This window comes from Anastrepha ludens, chromosome 3, assembly GCF_028408465.1.
Source record: "Anastrepha ludens isolate Willacy chromosome 3, idAnaLude1.1, whole genome shotgun sequence".
Lineage (NCBI taxonomy): Eukaryota > Metazoa > Arthropoda > Insecta > Diptera > Tephritidae > Anastrepha > Anastrepha ludens.
This window is the reverse complement of record NC_071499.1, coordinates 113,602,017-113,624,698: the sequence shown is the minus strand read 5'-3', so window position 1 is coordinate 113,624,698 and position 22,682 is coordinate 113,602,017. Positions and strand designations below refer to the sequence as shown.

At 35.6% G+C, this 22,682-nt stretch overlaps 1 protein-coding gene across 1 annotated transcript; it reads right to left on the bottom strand.

Annotated features, from left to right (window-relative positions):
- Positions 1-1,501: 1,501 nt before the first annotated feature.
- LOC128856718 (histidine-rich glycoprotein-like) lies at positions 1,502-3,888 on the bottom strand. The gene is made up of 3 exons (XM_054092031.1): positions 3,794-3,888; positions 3,620-3,713; positions 1,502-1,680 (listed from the first exon to the last, which is right to left on the bottom strand). Exons 1-3 carry the CDS (start codon positions 3,848-3,850, stop codon positions 1,643-1,645), a joined length of 189 nt encoding a protein of 62 aa, XP_053948006.1. The 5' UTR covers positions 3,851-3,888; the 3' UTR covers positions 1,502-1,642.
- Between the last annotated feature and the right edge of the window lie 18,794 nt (positions 3,889-22,682).

Below are 22,682 nucleotides of genomic sequence, written 5' to 3'. Positions count from 1 at the left end.
ATTTATTGAACGCTCATAATTCCTTTTCTGATATTCTATAGCAAATCGTGTGGATTAAAAAGTTAGATATTAAGATAAGATTTCAAGGAAAAGTCTGGCATTCAATGTTTGATACCGCAAAATGAGATATAGAACAAAAAAAAAATGAGCCAAGGTCGACTGGTCGAAGTATTTGAATGGACCACCACAAATGCGGCGAAAGATTTTACTGCGCTACTTCCAGGGTAATAAAAAATGGTCAGAGCATGACTTCGGTTGGGAGCTAGAACGTTGAAATCTTTCAATCTTTCATCTAAAATCTATGCTCAGGAATTTTAGGAAAATTAGAGACTAGTGGGAGACAATTTGAGGATAGTTTAAACGATAGTTGGTGTTGGTACCAGAACGATTCGTAGTAATACTCGGCGAAGGATTGTCACATTAGCAGCACTCCGCAAAAATTCATGAGCAATGTCTCATAGTGTTACAAGAACAACAACTTGTTGTAGACTGTTACCACGATAGACCCTTCTGTGTTACTGAAATGATCCGAAGACTGTCATTTCAGCGGTATTCTCCAAAAAGTTTGAGAACAGTTTTTTACTGTGCAAACAAAAATAATTTGTTCGAGATAGGTTTCTAGCAAAAGTCGAAGCGCCTAGAAAATATGTACATCCTGCCAACCCCTTCACTCCAGTAGAACTATTTCGCATGTGTCCTCAACAAGGATGACCCTGGCTGCTGTTTTGTAATCTGGAGTTTAATTCAATTCTCCTCAACTAAACGTAAAAATATTGTTTTGAAATAAATTAGGTTTTTCATATTTTTTTATTTTTTTCTAAAGCTTACTCTTCAAGTGCAGTTAAAAATATGTTTTGCATAAATAACTTTTTTTTAGTTTTTTTTTTGTTCTTTGTTTTATGTTCTTACGTTTTTATTTTAAAATTTTTATTTTAAAATTTGTCACATAGTTGTATACTCATATAGACAGAAATATTTTCAAAACCACTTCGAACAATTTATTTCAAAATAATTTAACTCTCGATCTAATAATATTTTACATTCCAGCTTCAAAATTTTCTTCTTCCTCCAACGGTTTGCTACCCTTTTCACTTGTTCGGCTTGACCGCTGCAATCATAATTGTAGGCGAGTTGGCAGACCGAAAACTCACGATACCAAGTACCTTCAAGTTACAAACATACGTGCATACCTCGCAAGTAGTCATATTTATGCATCGACAAAAGCAGCCATTTTACGTTTATAATTAAGTTGGAATTTATTACTGCGGCAGATAAAATGCAGCAAAGACAATAATTTACCTTTATGGTTTTTATTAAGCCAATAACAACAGCAGTCGAAAAATAAAAATACAAGTAAATATGTAGAAGGGAATAAAGCGCAGACCCAAATTATTATGCATGCAATACAAAAAAGTAAGCAAGGAGGCAATTAGCCAAATTTTTGGTCAAAATATATTGTTGACTACCTAACACCTTCTGTGAAAAATAAAAAATTTTAGAGTTGTGAAAAAATAAATTTTTAAAATTTTACAATATTTTTGAATGCATTTCAAGTTGATATTTCGTAAAAAAAAAGTGAGTGAAAATTTGTTTTCAATTGTCAGTTATCCAAAGCATTGTCGATAAAGAGGGGGTGGTTAAATTAGCCGGAACTGGAAGTGGTTGGTGGTGGTGGGCGACCTAGAAAAAAGTAGTAAAATAGTAAAAATATAAATAGTTATTAAAAATAAAAAATTATTTAAAATATTAAGCACGTAAGGCTTTCGCACTCAGTAAGCTTATAATTATTTTAATGTTTTCTAAAAAAATAAGAAACATGGGTTTTGTAAAATCTATAAGAAAGGTTTTGTAAAATCAAAAAGAAAAGCGAAAATGAGAGGATGAAAAATGGAACGAAAAACAAGAAATCGAGAAAGAGATATAAAAGCGAAAAGAAAGAGGAAGGCAATAGAATTTGAAAACAAAATGGAAAATAAATGGAAGTAAAAAGAAAAGAAAGGAAGAGAAAAAAAAATATAAAGCTGAATAATAAAGAAAGGGAAACGAAAACGGATGGGGAATGGAAAAAGCGAAAAAAGAAAAGAAAAAACAAAATAATAACGGGAATAGAACGACAATACAAATGGAAAACAAATCAGCCGAAGAGCAAAAGAAAGATAGGAAAATAACAAAGAAAGAAAAATGAAATTGATTTGGAAGAAAGGGAGCGAAAAGAGTAAAGAAATAGAATGGAAAAGCAAATGAAAACGAATAAATATAAAAAAACATATAGCAGAATAGTAAAGAAAGGGAAACTTAAAAAAAAACTAAAAGGAAAGAGAAAATGCAAAAAAAGAGGAAAGAAAAAAGAAAAGAATGATGGAAATAAAATGATAAGGGAAAGGGGAATAAAATAAAGAAAGAGATAAAGAAAAACAAAAAGAAAAAGATAGAGAAAGGAAGGAGAAAAGGAAAATAACAAAGAAAGGAAAAAGAAGACGGAAGGGAAACGGAAACGGAAAGAACAAATAAGAAAAAGGAAAAAAAGAATAAAAAGGATAGGAAAAAAAGAAAAAGAACAGAAAAAAAAATGTAAAAGAGAATAACAAAGAAAGAATTAGAATACGAAATGGAAACGGAAAGAACAAAACGAAAAAGAAAAAATTGGATAGAAATAAAAAGAAAAAGAACAGAAAATGAAAAAACTTGAAGGAGAACAACAAAGAAAGAAATAGAATAGGAAATGGTAACGGAAACGGAAACGGAAAGAAAAAAAGAAAAAGAATAGAAAACGAAAAAATTTAAAGGAGAATAACAAAGAAAGGAAAACGAAGACGAAAAGGAAATGAAACGAAACAAAGAAAAAGGGAAATAAATGGATAGGAAAAAAATGAAAAAGAACAGAAAACGAAAAAATGTAAAGGAAAATATCAAAGAAGGGAAAAAGAGGACGAAAGGAAATAGAAATGGAAAGAAAACAATAAAAAAAGGAAAAAGAAACGGATAATGAGAAATAATAAAAATAAAAATGAAAGCGATAGAGGAAAAAGAAGGTAGGATGACAAAAAGGAGCAGTGATCGGATTAGGAATAAAAATAAGAGTAGAAAAATATATGTAGATAACAAATAAAAATAGCACATGGGAGAAAAATGTTAATAGAAATATGAAACAAATAGAGGAACAATATTAAATAAAGAATATGAAATTAAAAATTAAATATGAAAGTTTTAATATCTATTTCTTTTTGTTCCTTGTTCACTTCACTCGGAAGCAAGACTTGTCTTGCATTGGTTGCGTTAATCTATTTGATTTCTGACAGTCATAAGTGTTGGAAATGTCCACACTTCATTGCACTAAAATTTAATGGGCCATAAAACTGTTTAGCCTACTTTTTTTTTTATTCTGATTAAAAAGTATGAGATTTTAATCAAATTTGGCCGAAAATATAGCTAAATATTTACGCTAAAGGAGGCCAATAACAACACGTTTTTGGAAGGAAAGCCCTTTTTTGTTAATTCTGTCCCAATCAAGACCAGAAACCGGTTAGTAAATAAATTGAAGCTATGTTGCTAAAAATGGTTTCATGTTAAAGTCTAGTTTTAATCTGAAAGGTTCGATTGAATTTATTATATTACTTACCGCTTGGTGGTGGGCCTCTTGGTGGTCGGCCGCTTGGTGGAGGACCACTTGGTGGTGGACCACTTGGTGGTGGACCGCTAGGTGCAGAAGCAGCCTAAATGTACAATGCAATGGAGAAGATAAAAAATAGATTTTGTTAAAAAGTGCGAGAGTGTAGAGAAAAATATTATTTACCATTAGAGTGCCCACTAGAGCGCTTATTATCAAAACGAAGAGAAAATGTAATTTCATATTGCTGAAACTTTCACCGCTGAATATCAAACTGATGCCATTCAAAAGCAATTCACTCCTTTTATACAGAATTCATAAAAATATGCGAAACAAAAAAATTTGCTCTACTAAATCACTTACTTTCAACTATTTTTACAAACTATTTATGTATGCACCCACAAATAAGCAATTATAGGCATATTCGGAGCAATTATAAGCGTATTTGGAGCAACCATGCATAAAGTGCGATTAAGTATTGTAAAAGTAATTTGAATTTGAATGTAAATAGATTTCATTCGAAACAATGCAAAAAATTGCAGTTTTTTGCGTCAAACTATAAACATGTGGGAGAAGTTATTAACACTTCTTCATTGCGTGTATGGCTACAATTATTAATAATGAAATCGAAATAATAACAAATTTTCTCATATGAGTACATAGGGCACTCGGAAGCCAATTGAACTCGGAAGTGAGTCAACGGGAGAAAATAACTACTAATTCGTAACTAGAATTGGCAGGCAATCTAAGCGTAAGCGGTGAAAACGAAATACTGCAGGAAACAATCATGAACTGGTGTTTGGTGGTAGAAGTTGCACTAGTTCGCATGGGACTAGTAGTTTACCAGTTGCAAAATTACCAATTGGAGGTGTATGAAAAACAAGTATTAAGTATAAATCAGTGTTAAAGAAGTGTTAGTATTAAATAAGTTACTAGTCCGAATGGGACTAGTAATGAACTAGTTACGAATTTACTAGTTAAAGGTGTGTGTAAATTAAGTATTAAATACAAATAAATAAATACAAGTATTGAATAAGCTACGAGCTCAAATAGGACTAGTATAGTACTAGTTGCAACATCACCAATTAGAACTGGTTATTTAACAAGTATTATGTATACACAAGTATTAACAAAGTGCAAGAATTAAATAAGTTGGTGGTTCGATTGGGACTAGTAGAGAACCAGTTGTTAGTCTTAAAGAAGTGTAGTTATTAAATAAGTTACTAGTTCGAATGGGACTAGTACTTTACTAGCTGCGAAATTACCAGTTAAAGGTGTATGTAAATTAAGTATTAAATACCAATAAGTATTAAAGAAATGCAAGTATTGAGTAAGTTACTACTTCAAATGCGATTAGTAGTGTTCCAGTTGCAAAATGGCCATTTAGAGGTGTATGCAAAGCAAGTCCTAAGTCGATATAAGCACTCGTATTAAAGGCATGCGAAGATTGAATAAGTCGCTAGTTCAGTTTGGACTAGTAGTGTACCAGTTGCAACATCACCAACTAGAACTATATACTAAACAAGTATTACAAGTGTGTATGCACAAGTATCAACAACGGGTTTTCCAACAACAGATGTTGTGAATAAATGGATTGCGCTATCGAGAGATGATTAACGATTTTTCATGGCCGGAATTGGATGATATTGATCTGGAAAACGTTTATTTTCAACAAGACGGCGAAACCATTAATCTTTTACGGGAAAAGTTTTCGGACCGTGTTATCTCTCGAAGAGGTGATCGCAATTGGCCATCGAGATCTTGTGATTTATCACTTTGTGACTTTTCTCTTTGGGGCCACGTGAAAGAGAAGGTCTACGCCAACATCCTAGGGTCGATTCAAGACCTCAAAGGTGGAATTCGTGAGGCTATCGAGGGCATAGGGCAGCCACTTTGCAATTCGGTTACGGAAAATTTCGTGAAAAGGATATTGTCCTGTAAGCGTAAAAATAGCATTTTTCTTTGAATATCAAAAAAAACACCTCTTATTGGAAAACCCTTTATTAAATAAGTTATACTAGTTAGAGAGTAACTAGTATTGTACTAGTTGCGAAATAAATTTTTACATCTAGCCAAAGGCTTACCCCGGCAGCATTCCTCAAAATGTTAACAGAAATTCTTTATGCTGTGAAAATCACAATAACCGCAACTATATTTTCCGCTGGCCGGCCTAGCTGAATGGTCTGGTGCGTGACTATCATTCGGGAGTGCGTAGGTTCGAATCTTCGATCATACAGATATACATACTAAATTTGGTAGAATTTGTTTGAGTGACTTAAGAGGCACGCATAAGTTCTTTAAAGTGAGCGCCAGCTACCACATCCATTTTCCAACATTTTTGTATTGCATTCTCAAAAATTACTGTTATACGAGCGGTGTGAAGATTGTTGTACTTATATATTTCGTCTCATTTTCAACACCCATCCTTCCAATAGTTAGAAAGGCATCTGAGCTGAGTTTCATTCAGATATATCAGTTCTTCCTCGATTAATCTGTGGCAAATTCAGTCTGTTGGGCTGGTGGATAGACAGGCAGGCATGACGAAATCAATCAGTTTAATCACTCCTAATATGTTGGTCTATAATTTACGTACACTGCCTATAGCTATTACTACTCCTTTATTCCATGCACTAGTCCACTAGTCATAAAAATGATCTCAGTAATGGAAAATGCCTTCTATGACCTACATTCTTACATATACGCGAATGCATAATAATTTGAAATCACAATAATTACAGTAAGTAACAAGCTTTCTCTGCGCCACTTAAACACAAAATTACTTAACACTAAACCTACCATGACGGGTCAAATGACCCATTTTAAACTTGTTTTCAGAAGATTTTGGAAATAACATTATTAAATCGCCGTTTTCTTTCACGACTTTTATTAAAAAATACATCGAATGTATTTTTCAAAATTTACTCCTCTCTTGCTATTTGTTTTACCGAGAAATATATGTGATCTGCTCTAACTACCGTAACGGGTCATTTGACCCATGCACAGATTGTGTCTCTTGATTGAGCCGTTTTTCCTATTACGTGCTATATTTCGCTCCATTGAGTTATATTTATTGCAGACTGACGGATGAATAGCCAATTTCGTTCTGCTACAAGCGAGCGCTACAGTAAAAATTTCAAGTTATAGTGCTATTTTGTGAATCAAAAATTCTTATTTGATAATTTTACATATATATTAATTATTATCCCAAAATTGTCAAAACATTCAAGATATTTGAAATCATTGGAAGTTATAAATAACATAGATGAAGAGTGTTCGGAATTCAGTGAGGAGCATCTGTCTGAAAGTAAAGTAGATAACATAGTACAATATAATAATTCATTTGACAGTACAGATGAATGTGAGTCCTCAGGTAAAGAAAGCGAAGACGAGAAAAAGACCGTTATCGAGTTCAGAAAGTGAAAAATATGTGGAAGACCGATGTACTGAAATTGCGCCTGATGGTACAATTTGGCAAGAAATAGAACAAAGCGCAACACCTGGACGTTCTCCAATTTATAATATTTTTAGGGAGGTTGTAGGCCCGACAGCGTATGCCAAACGCAATATAAGAAGAAGTAAGAACTGCATTTTCTTTGATTATTGTCAATCGTGTAATGGAGCACATAAGAAAATGCACAGAAGAAGAAGCCTCTTGAGTATTGGGAGCTCAATGGAATTTTACTCCTGCAAAAGTGAATGTATTTATTGATCTTCTATGTATATGCACGTGGCTTATATCAGGCAAAAAATTTGAACATTTCATATCTATCACTAAATGGGGTATAGCCAGCAACGAAAATGGGGTATAGCCAACAAAATGGTAAATTCGCTCTAATCTCAGAAGTATGGTACAAATTCATCAAGAATAGCCAAAATTGTTAGAAGCCTATGTAATATGTAACTATCGATGAACAGCTCTTCGAAAACAAAGTAGATTTACACAATATATGCCGAACAAACCGAATAAGTTTGGTGTCAAATTTTGGCTAGCATCTGATGTCAGCACTAAATATATCATAAATGGATTTTCATATTTGGAAAATACATCATAAATGGATTTTCATATTTGGAAAATACATCATAAATGGATTTTCATATTTGGATTTTCATATTTGCTTCAACTCCGCTTGCGAAATTCGTTGTTCTCAAACTAATGGAACCGTTCACAGGATGCGAAAGAAGCGTCACTACAGATAATTTCTTTACAAGCGCTTCACTCGCTACGAAACTATTAGAAAAGAGAACCACTCTTTTGGAAACGATTCGCGGAAGCATAAGAGAACTGCCCAAATTAGCCAAGTAGAAGAAAGATGGTGCGCCACGCTTCTCAACAAAACTATATAGGTAAATCGAGTCATTATTCACTTACCATTTATAAAAGTAAGACAAACAAAAAAGTGCTTTTACTAAGCGCAAAACATAAATATGTAAGCATTGAAACATATGGCAAGCGTATACCAGAAACGATAAGATTTTACAATAATACTAAGTACGGTTTAGAGATGACGATTCAGATGGCCAGAAAATACTCAGTGAAATCAAAATCGCAAAGATGGCGTGCGCAGATTTTCTTCAATATTCTTGACCTGGCTGGAATCAACTCAAGAGTTTTATATAGAGAAACAATCGGCAAAAACACCTCTAGATAACAATTTTTATTTTAATTAGCTGAAGAACTTGCCGAAAGAAGATTTTCAACAGGAGCAAAAACAAAGCAAAGAATAAACTATTTTTATGTTTTTAAATTTAATATATAAACTATTTTGAATCATTAATTGAAAACAATTGTTTCATTCATGTACCAAATTGGCCTAATTGATATATTTTTCGCTAGACTTAGTAATATATGGTATATATAACATTTTAAAGGCGGGTCATATGACCCACTTTGGTAGGAATAGGAATACATAAAGTATCGGTAGGTTTAGTGTTAATTCTTAATTGATTTCGCAAATAATCCAATAACGACTTTCTAAAACAACATAAAACGCTGATTGAAATTTTATAACATCCGAAATTAACTAAATGACATATATGTATGTATAGCCTCCCAATTAGCCTTTTTTGTGTTGCTTTTGAATTGCGTCTCATTTTAGTTCAATTTTTTTGCGAAAAGAAATACCTGTTGCTGTTTTGTTTTAGCAAACTTCAAATAAATGTATAAATTATTTCAATGGAGCTCTAAAGGCTGTTGAAAGTTCACTTATTGTTTTAAGTTGGGTTAGGTTAGGTTATATACTTGTCAATATAACCTAAGAGGTCCTAATTGCAGGAAAACTAAGATAACCATAGCGCTGTCAATGCAAGGGGGAAAAAGGAAAACCCATATGAGTTTATTTTTAAAGTATTCAGATGTTATCAAAAGCAAGCCGATAGTGCTCATTTCTGCTTGGCCGTGGGAATAGATGTTTACTTCCTTCACAGTTATTACATCAACTGCTTCCTTGCTTTGGCTACCATCGCTAGAAAGACACTGAGTGATTTGATACCTTGAATTTGAGTTTGAGAGGGAGCCACTCGTAAAAAACTCCTCCATCAACTTTTCTGTCCGACTTCTAGCATGCGTGAACAGGTTCACCCAACTCTGTTTTTGTTTTTGTAAGTAACTCACTTGGCATTACAAGTCTGCTTCAGTGATAGGTAGGTTAAGTTAGGTTAACGAGGTTGCTTGTCGGGGTCCTAAGGCTCATTGTCATACCTGCGTTTGTTTTCCTTCCCAACTAAGTTGCTTAAAATGCTAAGATTTTTTTAAGAAGGTAATCAGTCCTTCCAGTGAGACATTTTGCAAGTTTCCTAGGTCTTCAAAGAAATAAACGCCAGGATATTTGGCACGGCTTCTTTGAAGTGCAGGGCATTCGCAGAGGTCCCAATTTCTTCTTCATCTTCACAACTCCATCAGAAGTCATTGTGAGTTACACCCATTCTACGGGTTAGGGTGCAGTGACCCGTTATAACACCTGTGAGGACGCTGGTTGTTAATATGCGGAATCCAAGTAGACATTTTGACCTTTTAAGAATCAGTTTTTTTCCAGAACGATTTGAAGACCCTGCAGTTAGTAGTCAGAGACCACCCCCCAGAGTACAGTTCGTCTAGAGAAATGCTTGTGTCCTCTACCACTTGCTAAAGGTTAAGCTCAGAGCCTTTTATTGCATAGTCATCCGCTCTTTCGTTTTCCTCCACTCCAGAGTGGTCGGAGACCCAATAAAGTGTGGTGTTGTGGTATAAGCGGAAGCAACCTCCTTCATTCTTTAACGCATCTTGAATTGATGCACTTTTAGGTCACTGCTTTGATCGCTGCTTGACTAGCAACAAAAATGGTAAGGTTTACCGAAGGTAAGGCCGTAGAGTGTAAATCTCAGCCTGAAAGACGCTACAACGGTCTGGCAGACCAACGGAGAAATTTTATAATTGTTCCGAGTACGCTCCCGATCCAGTGACATTATCTATCCAGGGATGGGTAAGTTTTAATCATCTTGAATTTCGTTACTATTTCCCAGAAATCTACAGGTGAAGAGTCCATTCCAGAGGCTTTTTTATATCGAGCTTGTCGAACTTTTTCTTATATCCAGCCACAAATGTGTAGCTGTTAAACAATAGAAAAAGAGTTCAGTTGACGGTCGGTCGAGACGATTTCCATTATTTCAGAAATATTTTCGATAAGTAGCTTAACAGTGCGTGGTGGACATGAAAATTCTCCCGAATGGCGAATAGGGGCTCAGGGATATAAGGCTGATCTGATCTGTAAAAGGATCTCACTTAGATCTCTTGGATCCATTGTTTTACCAGTGCTATGTATTTGGAGTCGAAGGTATTATTTTATGTAATTCATAATGCACGTCTCCGCGAGCTTTAATTTTGCCAGCAATTCCCTTCAGGGATGAAAAATATGCTAGTCTAGGCACATTTGTCGAGTACTACAATGAGCAGGGCAGTACCCCTAGCCAAAGTACCCCTAGCATTCGCTTCGTTTTATTCGCATCGCTCTGGACTAATACCATTTTGGCTGCGAGATGATGGGTGACACAGGGCTCCGTCAATGCTCCAACCAATATTTTGCAGTCTTTTCTAGAGAGTGATAAAATAAAGTTTGTTATTTCGTTTGCCAAGTTCTTAGAATAATTTAGGCAGTTTTGTACGAGATTGAGTGTTCCCATGTCGGCTGCGTTTCCAAAGTTCCTTATTCAGTTCTGTTTTCAGAAATGAGAGTGATGGGTATATGTGATGAGTACTCACAACTATAAGCACTCCATATATTTACAGCAAATCTGTCTTTAGCTTTCGCCTCCATTGAAGATAAACTTTAAGGTGTGGAGTATTTCCTATTTGCTGGGGTCCAACTTTCGGGAGCGCTCAAATAATGTCGAGTCAAGCATTAGTTCTGTAACTGAACTGACGCAGAAATGTTATTTGTTTTTTCACTGAAATTTTATCAATCTAATGCCATCTAATGTAGCTCCAACGCTACGTGAGATGCAGATTACAAAAGACAACTATTGGAAAAATAATGTTTTTATTTTAAATTAAATTATATTTTTAAAATTAGTTTATTGCCAAATATATTCATTAGCAAAGACAGCAGGATATTCAATTAGTAGAATGAGTACCTCCTTGAGTACGCAAACTAAAAGTTGAATAGAAGCTTTCACTTTGAAACGCTGCAGGCAGCCGAAAATTTCGCCACACAACTTAGCGTTTCTCAGGCTGCTCTCTTCTTGAAATTTGTTGCCACTCCAGCAGCAAGCTCGTCGCTGCTAAATTCAGCCACATACTACTTATAAGTGCATACTTATGTGTATGTACGTCCAAATGTTTATCTTATATCATATCATATCACATCCTGCTTACTTATCTACTTACCCTGCAAAGCACACCACTACACATAAACCTTTTCCTGCCGCTCATTTAGTTGGTTAACTTTTATTTGATTTTATTTTTCACAAAAAACATAAATCTTTTTATTGAAGTTTTGTCAGCTACTTTCACTGTGAATGCATAGGTATGTATGTATGTGTGCAAGTGTGAGTGTCTTTATATTTGCTTATGCGCGATTTTGAAGATTATTAATTTTGAAGTTTTGTATTTGTCATTTGTAAAGCTGTGTGTGCAAACAAACTTTCCGCCTTAAATATATATATCTACTTCCTCCCTATTTTTATATATGGGAATGTATGCAGTTGCTCGCAAATACCACACGTGCTTTAATAAAGGTAAGTACTCTTTTATTTGACTTCGAAGTCAATATTATGGCAAGTCAATGGAAAAAGCCTTCTTAATGGTAAGTTAATTAATTTCAAGTAAAATCTTTCTTCCTGATTATTTGCTATTTCTTGCATATTATCAGGCGTGTTTGTTAGTTTTATTGGGCCATAGTGTACTACGACCATTGATGTGGCCCATTTTGCTTGGCCGCGAGCCTATCACTGAGAGCTTCTAATGAATTTGAACACTTCCTCGTACGTTTTTTTCAATATTACCAGTGGATCTAGAGTCACTCCACTTATGTGAGTGAGTCTTCGCCCTGCAAGAGCTTCACATTCGCAGAGGCTATGATCTGGTATTTCTGGCGGCTCAGCTTTCAAAATGGCATACACTTGAAATTGAAATTTGAAAAGGTCGAGCCAAGGAGCACCAGGAGATTTGCTGGCTCCTAAAACACTCAGGCTAAAGAGCCCATTTATTTATTTATTTATTTAAAGCTCTGGAAAGCGGGTAGATAGTCAAGGAGGGAAGGAGAAAAGTATCAGAGAAAGAGATAGGAAAGAATAGAGACAGAGATAGAGATAGTTAATCCTGTGAGAATTTTCCAGATTCTTTGACAAATCTGTAAATATCCTCCAGTTTTAGAGAACGAATATTACTCATTCTCACGTCATCGGAACACAAAACTCGTAGCCTTGCTCTAGCAAAGGTAGGACACTCACAGAGAAAGTGCTCAGTGTTATCCGCCTCCTTCAAGCACGACAGGCATATTGATTGATCCGCAATGATTCCAATGGTGGTCATATGCTGACCCCATGGGTTGTGTCCTGTAATAATACCGACCATCAACCGAACGTCTTTCCTTTCAAGTTTTGGTAAAAAGTTTGACAGTTTTCTGCTTGGACTTGTCACAAAATGCATCGCACTTTATGTAATAGATTACCTTCATAATCGCTGATCCAATTCATGATTCCTGCGGAACTGTTTCCGATTATTGGCTGTTGCCCTTGGGGGGAACCGCTGATCCACGGTTCATCGGCAATTTCGTTTCCTTGAAACCATATAAAAACAAGCCCCTTTTGTCTTGCGACAGAATTAAGCTTCTTCTTAGATTCTTGAACAATATTTAAGGTTTGCTTCGCGTTCTCCAGGGCCTTCAATGCAGCCTGACTGCCACTGAAGACTCCAACCTGTAAGGCATACACTTTATTCTACTAATCCTGGTTTCCTGAAATGGGAACGATCATAGGTCCTCGGTATCTAGATTTAAGGGCCTACTTGCCGTTTCTCTAGAAGGAAGTATAAACCTTTCTAACCACCTTAGTGCTGGAATTTCTGTCCATTGTACGAACTCCTTGTCTTAATTTGTCTTAACTGTCATTTATAATTTCATTTAAGCGAACTTTCTAAGCTCACATAAAGGTTCTGGTTCATTGAATTTTTGACGCAGCGTTAGGCAGTCCGCCTGTTCGTTGCCAGGCAGAGACAGATGCCTGAAAAATGGAGTAAAGATACTTTGTAGTGCTACGCAGGAATACAAGTATACGGGGATGGGGATTAGCGCACTAGATAGGGAGACTCTTATCACCTTTCTAAACTCCTGACCCCCAAATATCCTGAATATTCCTGAGAAAGGGCAAAGTACATTCTATTTATTTGCTCGCATTTCGGCAACGAAAGAAATGAGCTCTTCAAAGCCTTCGGTGAATACCCAACAGAAGTGAACCGCATAGTGCAAATTTGCGATAAGGTAAACAAATTACGTGCTTTTAGCATAGCTGCAACGCGGATTACAAAAATGTTGCGTAGGATGGAATGAACCCGAAAGGTTGACCGTAGACAACCACAATTGGTGCAGCAGGGTGCTGAAAACGGCGAAGAGCAGTCGCAGCGTGAACACCGAACAATTACCGACACTCAAATATACATATACGGACGATTTGAGTAAAAGTACTCTATAGCGGCCTTCGACGCATTACTTAAGAGCAAGGTTCCAGGAGGTACAACCGTTCGGACGAGAGGAGGTTTTTTTTCTGGTTAAAGTCCCACACCAGCTGCCAACTGACCAAACAGGTTTTTGACGCTTTCTTTCTATTAAAAAGAAAAACCAAATACCATTATCGGCCCCAAGCACCTCCCATTGCATACTAAGAGCTTTCTCTGTCTAGTAAAACCCGCGTAACGTTGACTCAATTAGGGTGTGGATATTAGAGCAGGTTAAACTCCTACTAATCCAGAATCGACACCGATATACTCAATATATGTCCGGCATGTGAAGTTACCCCACACGATACCAACCACCTATGGACAAGGCATCTCAAACCCACTCATCTAACACCCCTGTTTCTCTGAAACCAACCTATCGAAACGGCACGTTTTGTGGTCCTACCATTAGATGAGTTAGGACTTAGTGAACTCGCACAATAACAACCACAAGGTATACTTGAAGCGGAACTCTTTGCGAAATATATGCTCACTTTAATCATGAGTGCCGCTATAAGAATCCCACACTTACTGAGAGCCAGGCAGCTATCAAGGCTCTCAACTCTTCCCAGGTTAGGTACATTAAAACTGGTGCTGGAAAGTCTTGATAAACTGAATATGTTCGTCCAGCGTCAAATGGGACACAGTGACAGCGCTTGCGGTCTGAATCATGACGAAACTGCAACAAATTGATTGGGAAGGAAGAGCTCAATCGGCGAAAACAGCAGCAGCATACCACGGGAGACTAACTGCTTCAGCCAAACAAACAACCAGATAGATGCTTGAGATAAGCACTCACTACAGTATCAGATAGATGGCAAGACGATAGAAAAATTTCTCGATGTACCAGCAACTGGTGCGACGGCCACAAAAAAAAGCTGAATATCTTAGACTAGAATAATCACGTACGTATTCTATGGGTTCCAGGATACATAAGAATTACTGGCAGATACCATAAATTAGCCAGGAATAAATAAAAGTAATTTAAGAATCATCACAGAAATTCGAATAAGGGGTTAGGGGAAGTCAGAATTTTCAAAAAATTGAATTTTTTTTTTTGGATTTTCTTAAAGTATAATATCTTAAAAATGTTGTGTGAAAATTCGAAGTGAATCCGAAAAATACTTTTCGAGTTGTTAAGCAATTAACAAAGGGCGCTCGACTGCTCCGGAGCCCAATAGCAAAACTTTAAATGCGTTTTTCTCAAAACTATGTTTTATCAACTGGTGATCACTGTAACTTAAAAACCGCTTGGTAGATTTCAATAAAACTCATACTGCTTTTGAAAAACATAAAAAACTCGTGCCTGATCGAAGGATTTTTTTTTCAAAAATTTCGATTTTTTTAACAATTAATTGTCGGTTTTTTTCTCGAACATCTGAAAAATATTTGCTGAGGCCGTCATATTGTTGATTTTGAAAAAAAGGCTTCGATCAGGCACAAGATTATCTAGTAAAACTAATTTCTCTTGTCCGATTGATTTTAGATCAATCCTCAAGGACTTGTGATGATCACCGCAAGGGACTGCCGGAGAAACGAGCTCCACATAAACAGCGATGACTTTTTCAACTATTAATTTTCGTTTTTGAAATTTTGCTAAGGTGAAGTCGAAACATATTAATACATCATTTTATTTTTGTAAAATAATTCAATTAACTAGCAAGCAAAAATGATTGGAAGTCATTTTTTCGGGCCTTAGGCCTCTTTTCGTGCATGCTTTCCTGTGGCCATCATGAAGCTCCTCATACTCCAGACACGTCTCTTCTTGCAATGAAAGTTATTTTAATCCCAAGGCTCAGTGACATATTCACATGTGCAATATTCCAAATATCCACACTTCCTCATAATTATACTTACTCGCAAATGTCTCTCTACATACATAAGTATGTGTGCATGTGAGTAAATGAACGATTTGTAGCTGCTTATCATAATGCACACCTTGCCGAGACACATACACTTGAAGGTACTTTTTATGCGCATATGTAACTGTAAAATTATGTTTGGGCACAGAAAAATGTTGGCACACACGCATGTAAATGAGCTTGTATGTATGCATGTATGTATGTATGTACGTAAACGGTTGCTGTGCACATAAATTCATAAAATTATTATTATAATCAGCATTTTGCATTTGTAAAAACCTCAGAGATACCAAAATACACATTAAAACCGCCACCTGCCCTCATCGCAAAACATAAAAACTAAAAAACAAAGAAAAAAAACACCAGATATATTCAAACTGATGGGTTCATCATTTAATTCACATATGCGAAAGTAGCAGGTACACTGGTGGCAAACAAATTAGTTAAAGGAATATTTCTTGGCCTTCCGCATGGAAGTTTGAACTTTACTAATATCTTTTAAAGCTTAATGTTTGATGAGTAGAGCTGTGATAGTCATGCAAAATAAAAGGCCAAAACATGCAAAAAAAGCCCAAAATATATTAATATTCGAAAATCTCTCAAAAAATACCGAAAATGCAAAAAAGGTAGTTTTTTCTCCTGGGCTAGTAAACATTTTTATTCCAGTTAGCTAGATATTTATAGTAATTCATTGTTGCAAGTCAAAACAAGATGTTGTTTCAGACTATCGAACGAGAAACACCGCCGTTTTTCAGTTATAATTGACTTGTAGGTTGAGAAGGAACGTTCTACATCCACCGATGTAGCAACAGCAAATTTAAAAAATGTTATTTCACATGGTGTCAATGCTGGTCTTAGGTTAGACGCACGTTTAGTTGCATATAACTTTGCTTCATATTTATTTGTTAAAGGACGATAGAAAAGAAGTTGAAATGCAAAAACATTTCTTATTTAATGATACTTTAAATATAATATTCAAATGATTATACATTTTTAACAAAATTGTGTTTTTCAAACATTTTCTTAAAGCTACTCAAAATAAGGTGAGTGTTTCTTGGTCATTAGAATAGGCGCACTTTGGCTTTTTAATTTTTATAAGAAAAGTATTTGGATTTTAACTTAAATTCCTATATGATTTATTTGAAATAAAAAAAAAATAATTTCAGTAATGAGTACTGCCTCCTTTGTTAGTAATAACTTCATGAATCCGGTCCTTCATAGAATGATAATATACAAGGAATCAATGTAGTTCAAGGAAATCTCTCTCCAAGCACGTTTAATATCTGCAGTTAATGTCTCCTTATCTTCGTATTGCTTTCTTCCTTCGTATACCTTCCGTGTTAGCCAGCCCCAAACATTTTCAATTACGTTAAGATCTGGAGAAAATGGTGGCCAGGTCATGATATTAACTTTTTGACTCGAAATAAAAGATTTTACTACTCGAGAGTTATGAATAGAAGCATTGTCTTGTTGAAAAATCCAAGGAATTGGTCCAAAGAGATCTTTTAATTTTGGAAATACGGACTCTAATAATGTTTTGAAGCGATCGCCGTTCATCTTTTGATCGATAAAAATCAAGTCAATTGTTTCATAAAACGTGATAGCACCCCACAGCTTTATTTCCCCTTCTCGACTATGGTGGCGACTTAAATATAGCTCATCTTTCCGCAAATCGTGATAATAATATTGAAGTCCATCAGGGCCAACTAAATTAAAACGTTTTTCATCAGTAAATACTACTGAACGCCAATCATTTAGTCGAGTGTCAGATTGGACAGTCCACGTCATGTATTCTTTCGCGAACTGAAGCCGGTTTTCTTTGCGTATTGTATTCAAAGGGGGGTTTTTCTTGATTTTTAGACGCTTCAGGTGTTCTGCATTTCTGATCGTACGCTGAACAGTTGCTAGGCTTGCCTTTACTCCAGCCAATTCCTTGATCTTAGCTGCAGATTTAATCGAATTCGAAGCAATTCTAACAATTTGGCGTACTGCTTGTTTTGATAGCGCCTTTTTTCCCCTTTGAAGTTATTTCCATATGCCTCTGGATCCTTCAAATATCTGTCAACAGTTCTGGAGCTGCGATTTATTTGTTTGGCAATTTTCCGATTGGACAGTCCTTGGGAGTGAATAAAGTCTACTTTTTGACGTTCCAATAAGCTCATAACAGCAGCTTTTCCCATTTTTTTCTTCAAATGTAGCTCGAAAACACTTTATTTGTTTATTTTTGATATTTTTTCAATACGAAAGTTTACACTTGTCCACGAAATACGAAGAAATTTAAGCTGCATCTAATTCAATGACCAACCGAATCTCCGAATGTGCAGTTATTTTTTCGCAAATCAACAAGCTGTCAGCATTTTTTTTCGAACAAGATTCGCACTTTGATAAGAAAAGCATTTTGGACATTTAAAACAAGCATGATAATAAATAATTGATTTTGTTTAAAAAAAAACGATGGTGCGTCTAACCTAAGACCAGTAGTGTATATTCATTTGAAGCGCTAGCTCGTGAATCTCCATTCAAAATATCATTAATTTCAAGCAAAGAACTATTTCCAACATTCCGAGATAACACTTCTTCGAACTTCTTAAAAAAACGGTCGTCGGTCATTGTGCCTAAGATAGAATGAACTTCTTCATACAGCCCTATGCACTTTTTCAATTCAAATCCATTCGATTCTATTATTTTGATCTTGTCTGCGATGAAGATGAAGTTAGCTTTTATGAATGCCAAATCTTGTCGAATATTAGACGCTCTAAACGCTTTTTTTGCATCTCGAATACATTCCGCATCTGCATCATTCAAATAATCAACAACTGATTTTACAGCGTCAAACTTGTCAGCATTGTAATCACATGCTTGTAGCCAAGTTCCCCATCTAGTAACAATTGGTTCGGGTAGCAGTGGAATGTTCGGATTTGCATGCTTAAACAGCTGTCGTCGAGCTGCTGACGGTGAAGGAATTTAATGGTTTTTTCAATACAAGAATTTGAACTATAGATAAAAATAGCAATACGTACTTTGACGAAGGTAGCCTTTACTTTTGATATCAACAAATTTACCTCAAGGAACTCTGACCGAATAAATTCTACCAATCGATGCAATCCATGGGCAAAACATGTAACGTGTAGCATTTTTGGGAATAAAACTTGAAGAGACTTCATTGCCGAAATCATATATGCAGCAGCATCGGTAGTAACGAGCATAACATTTTCATATTGAATTCCTCCAATACAAGAGAAACGTAAGGAAAAAATTGAAAATTGTGTCGTTTTTCGAGTGTTTAGGTAAAGACTTACCCTTAGGCCATAAAAATAATAATGATTCAGTAAAAAATGTTGCAACCGTGTTAGCGTTGCATTTGTCTAATTCTTTAACGTTCAACATCGTTTTCATCGTCCAATATGCCAAAAACAAAATTCGCAACTGATCTTTTTTCGATATCCGTTGTTTCATCCAGAGTAACCCAAATATGTTTTCCATCAGCTTTTAAACGCAATTTTTCAATCGATTTTTCATACCAATGTGGCACATAATTACGACGAAGTGCACTTTGATCTGGAACTGATTGTGAAGTGTATTTTTCTATGAATTGTACTACACTCGGATGATTCACTTTATTTAATGGAATGTTGGCTTCGATTAAAGTTTTACATAAATCCATATTGAATTCCGAAAGATTTTGCCCATGTTTCTGTTGATAATTTGATATTAACAATTGGCTCATTCATATTCAGAATTCTGTTTTTTTCTTTGTTGAGCATCCTTGTGTTTCACTGAATCAATGTGCTGTTTGACTTGAAATATTCTTTTCGCAGAAACCAAACAATTGCAATGTGAACAAAATAAAACTGATTTGTCCGACCGAAAAACATTGGGAAATTGGTTTTTCATACGCACAATAAACTCACCCGGCGTTTCTTTTCTATCTTTTGGCATCTTAACCCAATTTTCAATCAACCGATTACTTCAAATACTATGCAGTAACTGAGAAGAATATGATGTAATTTACTGCGTTTACTATGCATTTCATACTAACACAAATGGCGCATAGCACTTGACGTTGTGCTCTCTTCAGAAATCATAGTAACCAATAATTGCGCCAAACTCATTTCGTGGAAATTTTCGAGTCTCATTTTTATAAAGAAATTTGTCGCCTCATTGGAGATAAATAATAAAATAAAAATAATTTGAAATAGATGGGCGCATAAAATGTTATAGATCTGTTCTTTAAACGAAAGTTTATCTTCGAATTGTTTTTATTTATGTTTTGGTTAGAAGAATGATTTAAATTTCTTAAAATTACTCAAAAAATATGAAAACAGGCATTTTAAATCGAAATATGCTTTTATGGACGAAACATGCAAAATATGCATGCAACATGCATTTGCATGACTATCACAGCTCTATTGATGAGAAATAACTAATATTATGTTCAATTATTTTTGTAAATAAAAGATGGCGGTTCATCATTACGAAAATTGGTTATTTCTATGAAATATTATGGGCTAATCGATAGCAGTTCATAGTTTTTGAGACACTATTGCTCTATTAGCTACACGAATATCTTCCACCGTTTGAAGGTTGTACTCACACACTCTTTCTTTTAGATATGTATGATTAGAGCTCGAAAAGGAAAAAGTAGAAAAGAGATAATAAGAAGTAACAGTCATATCGGTAATCTTTTACAGATATAGTCCCGATTTTTTCGAGATCCCGAAATGGTTGTCAGAAAAGCATGATTTTTCATGACTGACTGTATTCAATGTATACGATGCAAAATCTTTTATGCTACTTGCAAAATGTTCGCGATACCGAACTATGACAATCCCGAATTTTTAAGTTTTCCTTTTTGTTAATAACTTCAACAAATCTATAGAAAATACATTCTTCAATATCAAAAAGTCAAGAAAAATATATAGGGTCCGCCATATAACTTTACGGAATTAAAAATGCTATAAAAAAGAAACTACTCAATATTTTTCCAATCTGTTTTTTTTTTATTTTGAAGTACAATCCTTCCGGTTAATGATGGAACACAACTTCATTCATATGGCTGCCTCGGCTAGCCATGCACCATCTCATACGATCGGTCCAATTTTTGAACACATTTTCGATTGTATGCGGCTGTATTTCAGCTATAACATCGCGTATGTTGGTCTTCAGTGCATCAATTGATGCTGGTTTGTTGGCATAACACTGGTCTTTGACGGCACCCAAAAGACAATAATCCAACGGCGTCAAATCGCACCACCGAGGCGGCCAAACGATATCAGAATTTCGGCTGATAATGTGATCTTCGAAGACAGTGCGCAAAAGATTGATCGTAGCATTCGCTGTGTGGCAAGTAGCGCCATCTTGTTGGAACCAAATGCCACCAATATCCTCCTCTTCAATTTCTCGGAACAAAAATTCATTCAACATGGCCCGGTAACGCTCTCCATTGACGGTTTCGGCCACTCCTCGCTCATTTTCGAAGAAAAATGGACCAATGATGCCTCTAGACCAAAATCCGCACCAAACAGTGACTCGTTGTGAATGCATCGGCTTTTCTTCGAGTGCGTGCGGGTTTTCTGAGCCCCAAATGCGGCAATTTTGCTTGTTAACATACCCGCTTTTCTTCTTCCCATTGCCGTACGTAATTTTCGTACACATTCTGCAACATTACCATGATTTTCAAAGTAATGTCGCAATATTTCCCAGCGTTCTTTGAGCGTATACACAACCATTTTCGTTCAGCGGAAGAATAAAACTAATTTTCTGTCAAATCAGATGACAGCTACGTGTTACCATTCTTCAAATAATACCTAGGTCAAATCAGTAACGATAGTTGGCGGGCCCTTGAATAGGAGATATCATTAAACTCGCTAAGTGAACAAAGAAAATCGGAGCATAGCGCGTGTAATTCATATAAGGTTTCTTAGGGTAGAGTAGATGAAAGTTAATTAGAGTTCTTTTATGTATAAGGAAGAAGAGGAAAAAATAGGTGGCTTTTTTAATTAGGCTAAACTAGCCAGGCAGAGAACGAGAGAGATAGAGAGTAATGATCTGCTACTTTCTATTGATTTACCCTTTGCGGTTAATCCACATTGCCACATTGGCGCCATTCTTAGGTCGTCATAAAAGTCGGCGTCGCCGTCTAGCGAAGCTATACTACGAGTATTAAACGTAATAAATCAGTTTCAACGAATTCTTTGTTTTCTAGTACCGATATATTCGTATTTGCGTCAAATCACTAAGGGACAAATAACTCCGAAAAGCTAAATTTGCTCCGACTGGCTGGTACTCACATCACAGAAATCTGCCGATTGGAAAGGGTTAATGACGAGCTGAACTTATAGCAGAGAATATGATTTAAAAACTTAAGAAATGTAAAGCTTTAAAAAGCCTTTCTAGACTCGTTCGCTTATGTTGATAGAAAATTTCTGGTGAAATCACCAAATAAATCCAGTGCGTATACCTGGTCCAATTTGAGCTAAAATATTCTGCTCAGAATCGTATATAAAAATATAAATTTGTTGATGCGTGACTACCATTTGGAAGTGTACAGGCTCGAATCTCCGTGCATGGAACACCAAAACAATAGAAAAGGTTTTTTCTAAGAGCGATCGCCCCTCGTCTGACAATGAGCAACTTTCGCGCCTATTTTTGTCATGAAAAGCGCCTCATAAAAACCATCTACCCCTCAGAGGCATCGTAAAACCGTAGGTCACTCCATTTGTAGAACAGTATAACTTGGCATACCATAAATAGAGGTGTAGAGGAGCTCGAGTAAAATACTTAAAGTTTTAGGAATGACTTGTTTACATAGAATTCACTGCAATACCATTTTTCCAATTTGCATTGCAATTTAATATAAAAAAATTGCAGAAATATGCCTTAATTTTTAAAAATTCGACCACCTTTTTTTGAAATTGGTATTAAATTAAAATTTATGAGAATGAGTTGTTCTCATGGAATTCCCTACACGTCCAATGTTTCCAATTTGTCTTTAATTGAGTGTTAAAATAAATTTTCTCTAATTTTCCCA

Bases quoted from the DNA above. Each gene is read 5' to 3' on its own strand.
- LOC128856718 (XM_054092031.1), bottom strand. From the start codon at position 3,850: ATGAAATTACATTTTCTCTTCGTTTTGATAATAAGCGCTCTAGTGGGC. The intron at 3,714-3,793 runs GTAAATAATATT...TTGTACATTTAG, and splicing joins CTCTAGTGGGCACTCTAATG to GCTGCTTCTGCACCTAGCGG. The intron at 1,681-3,619 runs GTAAGTAATATA...ACTTTTTTCTAG, and splicing joins AAGAGGCCCACCACCAAGCG to GTCGCCCACCACCACCAACC.